Below are 10,852 nucleotides of genomic sequence, written 5' to 3'. Positions count from 1 at the left end.
GCTTGTGCGGTCATCTTACGTTAAGACCGTGCTATGCAATGGGATCGGAAAAGGTAATAGCGATGTTACTTGATGACTTTGATTTCGTGATGCTTCCTTAGTATTTGGTCTCGAGTGAAAGTCTTTGGTCTAACTCTATTTTTTTTCTTGATGTAAGATCTGATCCTAATTGGTTATACCTGACCATTGACCATGGCAACGTTTTCATGCCGTTAATTTTTTTAAGACATTGCTAGTAGTTGTTCGACCTTTATCTTCAAGGTGAAAACCTGAGATTTAACCATCGGTGGTTACATCCGACGACAATGATGCTTGAGCGTTGCTCCCTTTCTGAAGACGTTACTAGTGAAGAATCTTTCTAGTTGTCTCTGTAATGTCAAATGGTGGGCCGATGGTCGTTGTTATAGTTCATCGATTGTTATTTTGATGCTCAATTTCCCCCCCTTTCTTTCGTCAAGCTAGAGTTTTGATCTTGTATAATTTTGCTCTTTGTCGGCGTGATATTTTATGTGGACATTGATGTTTTTTTAGGGGTATGTCTACATTGATGTTGGTTGTGTCCATCCTAATAATCATATGAAGTTTGGACGTGTGCTCATTATATTTGTATATCACCTTGATGCTATATCTTGAATCAATAAAATCTCCAAAAATCACCAATCAATTTGGCACAGTACACGGATCAGTTGTGGTGCCGGTATGCGCGTGCCGAGACTAAACATGGACCAGGTGTGGTGCCGGTATGCGCGTGTGAAGACTAACGAACCATATATAGCGACCGCCAGGCGGCTGATCGGTCCATCATAGTACAGCATCGACTCGAGTCCATGGCGAGCTGGTGTCCACCTCCTCCTTCATGCTCCCTCCTCCTCCACTTGCTTGTCGTCGCGGCACTGCTGGTCCCGTCGCATGGGTCGTCCTCGAATGCCACCGACACGCTCACGGCGAGCCGGCCGCTCTCCGGGGACCAGAAGTTGATCTCGCAGCGCGGCAAATTCGCGCTCGGGTTCTTCCAGCCTCAAGGTAACATCCACCACCGTACGTCTTCTTAGTTTCCTCCCTCCTCCTGAATAGTGTCAGTCGCCGTGTACACTGCCCTAGTCATGCTTATGTTTGCTAGATGTCCTATATACGAAAAGAGCAGTGCGCGCTTCGTTGTGCTACTTGCTTTTTCGGTTGGGTAGATTTTATTTTTACATGCATTTTTTTTGAAGTTGTGAAAATCACTTACATGCTGATTGGTTTGGCGTGTGGAGGAAACAACAGAGTATTTTTTTATGTGGTCTTTGGATGAGTCTTTTCTCACCGTGTGACTGGAAGCATCTTCTTTTAAACACGATACAATCACAAGTACTCACATACATGCACCCCCTCCTATAAACGCACGCACATATTTTCTATCTCTATTAACACCTTCAAGATATTGAGCCAGCAAAACTTATTGAGATTGACGAAATCATCACAGACGCATCGTAGTCGATGGGAGTGTCCCCTTCACTAAACAAACATAGCAGGAAAGCCTAAAATAAATACTAAAAAAATATGAGCACTAGTGTCAAGTGTAGGACTTGAACCTTGGTGGGCTGGTTCCACCTAAGTCATGGGAGTGCGGCTAGATGGCACCAACCAATCTTTGGTGGGAATTTCTGGGCAGATTTTCTACGTCTTAGAAATGTGGAGTTGCCTAGCTTCATTTAGAAAATAATAGTAACAGATATATGCAAGCTCCTAGTAATTTTACTAGACTTACTATCGACGTGTTAGTAGATACCAGGGAATTAATTCTAGACACTAGCAAAAACTATAGTATTTTGGAAGTACCTTTTATGAATAATAGAGGCACCAATCTTGTATTGCCAGTAATACTACAGTTTGAAACATCATCATATTTGTATGAGGCCTAAATTTTAAAACCACATGTTCTCCATTTTTTTTCATTTATAATTATATGTATTTTTGTGTTTTTTTGGGAAATTCACATTATGTATTTTTGTGTCGATCTATCAATTATACTGACTTCTCCACTGATCTTTTTATACATGGATAGCTGAAGGATCTGGAGGCAGGTGGTACGTGGGTATTTGGTACAACAAAATCCCGGTGCAAACTATTGTATGGGTGGCTAACAGGGAGAAACCAATATCTGATCCAGCCTCATCAAGCCTGACGATCTCTGACGACGGAAATATTGTCATCCGTCAGTCCAAATCGATTGTCTGGTCAAGCAATTCAACCAATGAAGCTTTTAACTCCACCATTGCTGTGCTCCTTGACACAGGGAACCTAGTGGTTAGACACAAGTCCAACAGCTCCCATGTGGTCTGGCAAAGTTTCGATGATATGACAGACACATGGCTCCCAGGTAATAAGCTCAGTTTTAACAAGGTGACTGGTGTGTCCAACCGGATCATTTCTTGGAAAAACAATGGTGATCCAGCACCAGGAATGTTCACCGTGGAGATGGATCCAAATGGCTCAAAGCAATACATCATCCTATGGAATAGCTCCATGGTGTACTGGGACACTGGCAACTGGACCGGCAGCTCATTTCCTAACATGCCGGAGTTGTCGCGTGCAAATACCTATCCCAACACCCCATACACTTATCAGTTTGTTGACAATGACCAGGAAACATACTTCACCTACAATGTCACCGATGACAGAATATTATCAAGGCATGTCATTGGAGTGTCGGGTCAAACCCAGTCTTCTGTATGGGTGGAGGCTGCACAGGCCTGGGTGGTCTATTTTTCACAACCAAAGGCCAACTGCGATGTGTATGGATTTTGTGGAGCTTACAGCAAGTGCAGTGGGAGTGCCCTGTCATCATCGTGTAGCTGCCTCAAGGGCTTCAGTGAGCGTGATCCAAATAGTTGGAATCTGGGCGACCCAACTGCAGGCTGTAGGAGAAATGTCCAGTTGCAGTGTAGCAGCAAGGGCTTGGAGAAAGAAAAGCAGGATAGGTTCTATACAATCAACAGTGTGAAACTGCCTGACAAAGCACAAACTAGTATTGAGGGTACCAGCAATCAGAACTGCCAGTCAGCTTGCCTGAACAATTGTTCATGTACCGCTTACTCTTATAATGGCACATGCTCACTTTGGTATGCGGAACTTCTGAATTTGCAAGACACCATTGACGGTTCTCTGGATAACATTCATATAAGGGTAGCAGCCTCTGAGTTACCAGATTCAAGAACCAAGAAACGATGGATTGCCAGAGTTGCCGTTGGTGGAGTTGCTGCTCTAGGTTGTGCAGTGATCGCTTTATATTTCCTTCTCCGCAGGAGGAGAAGAATTAACAGTATGAATCTTGCTAAGGGATCGCTGATCAGCTTTAAATACAATGATCTGCAGTTCCTTACCAAAAATTTCTCTGAGATATTGGGTGTGGGAGCTTTTGGCTCTGTGTTCAAAGGAGTTCTACCAGACACAACTATAATGGCGGTGAAGAAGCTAGAGGGCCTCCGCCAAGGGGAGAAGCAATTTCGGGCTGAAGTGAGTACTATTGGAACAATTCAGCATGTCAACTTGATTCAACTACTTGGTTTTTGTTCCGAAGGAACGAAGCGGTTGCTTGTCTATGAGTATATGCCCAATGGTTCATTGGATCATCATCTGTTTAGGAGTAACCGTGCGCCTTTAAGTTGGAGCACAAGATACCAAATCGCGACCGGAGTTGCACGGGGATTAACTTACCTGCACGAGGAGTGCAGGGATTGCATCATACATTGTGATATCAAGCCAGAAAATATATTATTGGGTGAATATCTAATCCCAAAGGTGGCAGACTTTGGATTGGCAAAGCTCCTTGGCCGAGATTTTAGTAGGGTTTTAACATCAATGAGAGGCACCATAGGGTATCTTGCACCTGAGTGGATAAGTGGTGAGGCTATCACAACAAAGGCTGATGTTTTCAGCTACGGAATGATGCTTTTTGAGATTATATCTGGCAAGAGGAACAATATGCATACTGGCACAAGTGCAAATACATTTTTTCCTATGTTGGTAGTGAGGAAGCTAGTGGAAGGAGATGTGCAAACATTGATTGATTCTGAACTTGTCAATGATGTGGACCTAAGGGAGCTTGAAAGGGCATGCATGGTTGCCTGTTGGTGTGTTCAAGACAGTGAGAGCTCCAGGCCAACGATGGGGGAAATTGTTCAGATCCTAGAAGGGTTGGTTAATGTTGAAATGCCGCCTGTTCCAAGGTATCTTCAAGTTCTTGCTGAAGGTGTAAAACCGTCTGAAGTTTCTAATCTTTCATGAGTTTTATCTACGAAACTAGATCAGGACTTGCCGATGTGAAATATGGCTATCTGTATTTCCTGTATGAGTGTATGGTCTCTTGTAGTGCGTTTTTTTTTTTTTTGCGTGAGTAGTGCGTATTGTTGGCATAATACTTATGTGGTGGTGTATCGGCTTGTAATAGTATCATATTAAGTTTTGCAATAAATCTGTTCCAAGTTGCTACTCGGAGGACTTTGTTTTTTAATTTCAGAAGGTGACTAAATCTTGAAATATCTGAGGAAGAAACCAATCATATGAAGAGCTATCGGCTATTTGATTTTTCCTGTGTGGTTTCCCATTTCTGAAAGCAGCCCTACAGGTCGAGCCGTTGGCTAGAATCACTCCAACAGCTTACTGGCTTGTTCATGTGTGCGTTGCTGTGTACTTATGCATGAGCCAGTGTAGTTGGTGAGAGCAGCGGTTATAAACTCGAACAGAGTTGATGATTTCCCTACCGTGCCAAACTGATCTAGACAGGCCGAAAGCTAAAACCGAGTCCACGAACCACGATCCCCTCACCTGCCTGTCCTCATCCTCGAGCGCCACCGCGCGAGCCCCGCATCCAACACCACCGGGTAAACTCGGCACCAGGAACAGTTCGAGAGGCAGACATCTCGACACACACACACCCATAGAAATGAGAGAACTAAGGACCATTGCCGCCCGATCAGATTTTTTTTTTCTGAACCTGTGTTCCATACTAAGGTTATCTAGATTGAAATTATGTGAGATTAACTGAATCTACTGAAGAACAACATTGGATGCTTTCTTTTTCTCCGTTATTTAATAAACATGTTTAGTGCGTTTACTGCTTCAGAAAATCGGACTTGTCAGGTGTGGTTCCACTAGATGAAACTCTCCTCCTCTAACGGCAACTTATTGTTGATTGCAATGATTTGAAGGAGAAAATATCAAGAACCTACTGTTATTGAACAAGAAGGACAAATAAATCTAGAACTCACGTTGTAACTGATCCTCGTAGAGAAAATTCAGATGAATCAAGAATTGATGTTGAACAGACTTAAAAATACCTTAAACATTCTATAAAATATATCCCATGCGAAAACATGTCCACCGTGTCAGCTTCTGCTCTACCTCAGCAGGTCCGCCTGCCCCGACTTGCATTTGCAGAGCATTTATTTTCCAATTGCACATGCCTCTTTAACACATGAAGAAATTAGAAAGAAATGACTCGAGTGCATCATTAGAGCTATTTTAGGTGCTCCACTTTCAAATACTATGTGAATGTGCAAATCGAAAGTACATGGTTCTTAAAAATGTGCCCTCGCCATTGCTGGTCAATCTTCTTCTGAAAACTGATGTCTAGAGTTGTTGCTGTGCGTCTCCTCCGAGGATTGGCTGCTCCCGCCACCAATGGAAGCTCGGGGACTGAATTTGAAACAGAGCCTGTTTCTGATTCCGGGGTGGAGCTGCTTGATTGCTTCGATTGCCGGTTGCGGCTCGGGAAGGAGGAGCTGCTGCTTGGATTGGGGAGCTGCTTATTTGTCCACCACTGGATCCTCATTCGAGGCCTCCGCCGGCGACGGCGCAGGGCAGGCGGCGGCGCATAACTGACTCCCGATCCTGTACGGCTGTACGAGCGCTCGCCTGAAGCGCGCCAGAATGGGCCGGCCCAGCGGACACCAGACCTTCAACGCTTTCTTTTTCCTCCGTTTCTTTTCAGTGCATTCGTTTATTTCTTTATTACTAGTAAGCATGCACGTGCAACGCACGTCTATTATCACCAGACGAATAGAAAAACAACCTAATATTCCCTCGTTCATTTTGTGAAGTGTGTTAAGATACGTTAAAAGTCAAATGTCCTTTTGTTGACAAAATTACTCTATGTCACATATTTCCTCAGCTGCAATGCCAATCCTACAGAATGAAAACAATGCTAACTGGCATTTATACTAACTTTAACTACCAACTTCTCCTATCCTCATTTTTTGCTACCGATCCTATCCTATTTTTTTACTGGGAGCCCGTTGTCTATCCTTCTACAAATGAAAAAAACTTCTGGAGAAAATTACTGCAGGCACATTTTATTTTTCTTCAGATATTTGAGCTGCTAAATCTACAAATATTACGGTACAGGGGGAGTAGAAAATTGCAGGCAAATGCACAGTGCCAAATTATTAGCTTACACATAAAAATGATACAAAGTGAACAAATAACTTCCCTTTCCAAATATCATGTCAATCATATCAACCAGAAGTTGAATGGATCAACTAATGAAAAGATGATGTTACATTGTTATTCACCTTGTTAGTGTTATGATGTCAATCAAATATAGTTTTCCACCTGGTGACGTTACCCTCAGTTTTATTTTACACGGCTGATAGCCCATTCAATCATTTGCTCCTCCCCTGTTGCTCTAATATTAAAGCTTCTCCTATACTTGTTATCCTCAGTTTTTTTTACACGACTTGACTTAAAAATATTGATATGATCTATAGCACAATGCGAACAAATATAGTGTGTTGTATATGAATATTTCAATCAAAGGATAGTCGAGGTCGTATGCTCCATGGAGAATGATGGTCAGACTTCCATTCCTGATGATCCCCTTCTTCACCATTGCCACGAACATCCCATAGTCAATTTGAACATCCTAAGCAAATGTAGACATGATCAATTTGCATTTCAGATTTGTAGTAATTAGCGTAATAGTATAGACTAATCAACAGAGTTAATTGAAACTAATTAATTAATTTGAGATGGTGACTGCACTGAATAAACATACGCATGTTCTCATTGCCGACCTCCCTGATGATGTCGTGATACCGACGTCAGCTTGTATGTTGTACTCCCAGCACACCTCTTCCAGCAGGTCAACAGTGATACGCCCAGATCAAGCAAGAATAATGACACCCCAGCTATTTCCATCGCCAACTCCTTAAAGAACGTGACGAATAACTAATCAATCATCAATAAAATTGGAAAATAAAACATGAACTTCTTACCCACCAATATTGATCTGATTTCTCATAATACAAGAGTTCACAGAAACTGAAGAAATTTCTAGGGGCAAGCTCACAATATGTAAATATTGGTACCCTTTTTTTTCTCTATGGTCCTAGAGCAAGAAATTTGGTATGTACGGAACAAACATGAACCGAAACCTGAGCATACAAGGGTGACTAATATTTAAAATAATAGCCGCAAAGAGATGGGCTTTACTAACTTGGCATACAAATTGCACAAGACTTGCTTTGTATGGACAGAAAGTTGGAAACACATCTTTTAGAAAGAGGCTTCTACACATATTTGAGAAACAACAATGTGCTTTGATTTTCAACTTGTTTTGCCAAGCACCACTGCTAATTTAATAACATGCTAGTGTAGGCAAACAACCTCATGCCAGAATAATTGATGCGGTTAGACTACACATGTTGTCAGATTCATCAAAGTCATCATGAGCTTTTACTAAAATATTTGAAGCAGATTGCTACATGTAAGAGATTCATGGGAAAAGATTCGGACCAATGTGTTGAAACAACACTTGTTAGTTACAGTACATGATTCAGAGCTTTTATCCTAGCATGCTAACTACACATGGAATTTAATCACACAACAACATTCATTCCTTATAAAACTCGATAGGTTTTATTAAGACTTGTACAAATATATTTTTAGACATAAGGATCAGAAACTAACCTGTAAAGCACAATTGTTAGGTGACGCCTCCACGGCCAAATCATAGTTTCGCTACTTCCCATAAGATTCCTAGTGAACCAAGAAAAGAAAATGCTTTTCAGATTTGCTAGTTGCAGCCTCAAATCCTACAAACCAATCTGTTTATAATAAACAGAATTCATGTCAACAAAAGAAAGGTTACCCCAAACAAATGTGCACCCGACTTAATCTCGCTCAACAGAACTGCAGTGCACATGTTTCCCTCTAGCAAATATCTTCCTTGCTGCATTTGTTTCAGTCTGGACAAATCTCGTTGCTTCCAAAGGCACGAACAAGATTACTGCATGCAAAAGTACTGCAAAAACAAGATTAATACAATTTAGTACAAGATTCTACTTTGCTTCATTGCGATCCTTAAAAAAGCACTGTGGGCTGCCCCTTTTTGGTGAGTGGACCAGGGTGCAAAATAAGATGCAATGAATATTTCATGTAATATGCTATTGGAAGTTAATAACATAGCAAAGCAAAGCTTGAAACAGTTCATGTTGATGTGTTTATGTTTCCTACCAGCATTAAGCAATACATTTGGCAAAATTATGCTTTGTACCATGACGACATCAGACGAAATATAATTAAATAGACCATATGAAAACTGCACCAAGTAACGCATGGCTTGTCTTTTGCATCAACATCTGAAGGTTGCCATCCTACGAAAACTAACAACTCTGCCCATAAAATGCAAACCAATCTAAAGTTGTACTTTGCATGCACATACTTCGATAGACCATTAACCATGTATCTCCATAGAAATCAAGCATGCCTGATGCAAGCAAAAAAGTGACTCAACTCATCTTTCAAAGTTATTAATAGCCACCTTCTCATCCTTCAAATGTGCCTTATAGGAGCAGCAATACATAAAAATGAATAGATGCAAGTCAAGAACTGAATCCAGCACACAAGAATATCAGGTCTGCGCAATAATAATTTTTTTTTGGAATTTTCACGGGGGGGGGGGGGGGGGGGGGGGGGAGTTTCCCCCACATGAATATATTGATCACAGAAACGGGCAAAGCCCCCAGTTTGTTACAGCGAGAGAATTTGGGCGACTCCGTAGAGTGCCAGAGAACACAACAGCCATACAGCGAGAGAATAATAAAATTAACACCGCAAGTAAATAAAGAACTGAATCCCCACAAAGAAAAAATCAAAATTTAATGTCCTGCAGGTACGATTAGGCCAATCACAAGCAGTAAATAAAATCAAAGAAGATGGGACATACATGGCATAACTTGTTCAGTGTGCCACCAGCCTGGACGAAGATTCGAGAAGCATTTCCAAGTCTTTGATATCAGGCTTAATATTTAGTTGAAATTTGACAAGCTCCCTCCATTATATGGTCACAGTCATCTTCATAGTTAAATAGACATGAAAATGGAAGATTAAAATGAGAGCAATAAATTCTGGGTATGAGCATTAGAACTACCTATCAATCATGATGTACTTCAGTCATCAAATAATGCAAATATATCTATAATGAAGATAGTTCAGGTAGTTGTAGCGCTTAGTTTCGTCCACTATTCTAGCATCCAGGAAAAAACTGAGAATATCTAACCTTAACTACAATTGGTGTTGTAGCTCAAGTGGGATATATTTGACCTTAACGACAATGTTAGACTTGGCTTCAACCAAAGAGTCTATCAGGTTCTGGGCCTGCGCCGGAACCTGCAAAAACACCATAAGAAAACTCTGTTAGAGCACGACATGGCCACCAGAATAAATAGGATAAGCACCAACAACATATGTTTTTTTTTCCTTTGATGGAATATCAGGGTACTCTGTCTCGATAGAATGAAGAAATGAATAGTTCGCCTTCAGTTTTACGATGGATCGACGATTTGGGAGGTGAGGAGCATTGACGGCTATTAAAATACACGAGATTGATTCCTTGAGCCGTATCCTTGATTGATTGACTCCACGGTAAAAGGAAAGAAAGCCAGAAACAAATCAGACAAAATTAAGTCACGTACTCCCCTAGCTTGTCCTCACGCACGCCGCCGCCGTATTCACTCGATACCAATGGCGATTCACGTCAAGCTGAGCGGCAGCGGAGGGCGGGGCGAAGCTGAGCGGCGGCGAGCGGCACGGCGGGGCGGGAGGATGGGGGGCGGCGTGGCGGCGGCGGCCCGGCCGTGCTGTGGCAGTCGATGGGAGGAGGAGGAGGCGGCATGCGGCGCGGCGCGGGACGACGTGGGCCGGCCCGATGGGAGGAAGAGGAGTGCGGGCATGCGTGCGGACGTGGGATGCGGCAGTTTTTTTCTTTTTGGAACGGCGGGGTTAGCGATTGATGGATGAGTAGTTCCGTGCCTTGCAGCGTTAAATATGGAAGAATTAAGGATCATTAGATCTTACAACGGATGGGTGTGATTGTTTGGATCTGCCTCTCTCTTCCTTTTATAGTGGTAGTAGATTATTTTTCGTACACAAGCATGTGTTAGTTTGATTCAAAACTACCTAAGCACGTGGCAGAAAAAATGGATTGGTAGAATTCTAATTTGCGGTTAGTATTAAATAATCCCAAAAGTTGTATCATTGGTAACAGCCCATACTTCTTAAGGAGTTGGAAACTAATCCACAAGTTGATTTGTATTAACCAATGTTAATAAAAAAATCATAACCATCATACTTTTTCCTAGAATTAGGTGACAAACTTTTTATATAACGATTTATTTTAGACGATGCACTCAAGTTCACATGTATTATTTTCATGCGAGAATTATTGATTTTTCCATATTGATTTATGAAATAAAGCTTTTACAAACTTCGATATTATGAAAAAAATGACCATTCTATTTTTTTTATATTAGGTGTTTGGTCCATATGGCCAACATCTCACCATATTCATATATTCACGGTTATTCTAAAA

General features: G+C 41.7%; 1 protein-coding gene and 1 long non-coding RNA gene across 3 annotated transcripts; one reads left to right on the top strand and one right to left on the bottom strand.

Moving 5' to 3' along the window:
- Positions 1–821: 821 nt before the first annotated feature.
- LOC123097284 (G-type lectin S-receptor-like serine/threonine-protein kinase At2g19130) lies at positions 822–4,352 on the top strand. Its single transcript, XM_044518990.1, has 2 exons — positions 822–1,023; positions 2,048–4,352. Exons 1-2 carry the CDS (start codon positions 828–830, stop codon positions 4,267–4,269), a joined length of 2,418 nt encoding a protein of 805 aa, XP_044374925.1. The 5' UTR covers positions 822–827; the 3' UTR covers positions 4,270–4,352.
- A 2,094-nt stretch (positions 4,353–6,446) lies between these two features.
- Positions 6,447–10,223, bottom strand: LOC123097276 (uncharacterized). Of its 2 annotated transcripts, none has more exons than XR_006446965.1 (7): positions 9,957–10,223; positions 9,542–9,651; positions 9,209–9,336; positions 8,132–8,284; positions 7,951–8,019; positions 7,037–7,188; positions 6,447–6,904 (listed from the first exon to the last, which is right to left on the bottom strand). It is a non-coding gene; the product is annotated as an uncharacterized lncRNA (long non-coding RNA). The 2 variants fall into 2 exon arrangements; XR_006446969.1 differs by having other exon boundaries at positions 7,056–7,188.
- Between the last annotated feature and the right edge of the window lie 629 nt (positions 10,224–10,852).

This window comes from Triticum aestivum, chromosome 1B, assembly GCF_018294505.1.
Source record: "Triticum aestivum cultivar Chinese Spring chromosome 1B, IWGSC CS RefSeq v2.1, whole genome shotgun sequence".
In the NCBI taxonomy this organism is placed as follows: domain Eukaryota; kingdom Viridiplantae; phylum Streptophyta; class Magnoliopsida; order Poales; family Poaceae; genus Triticum; species Triticum aestivum.
Note: the sequence above shows the minus strand (reverse complement) of the source record. Positions and strands in the feature narration are given on the sequence as shown.

Coding starts and splice junctions, on each gene's coding strand:
- LOC123097284 (XM_044518990.1), top strand. CDS start 828: ATGGCGAGCTGGTGTCCACCTCCTCCTTCATGCTCCCTCCTCCTCCAC. Junction 1,024..2,047: donor CGGGTTCTTCCAGCCTCAAG/GTAACATCCACC, acceptor ATACATGGATAG/CTGAAGGATCTGGAGGCAGG.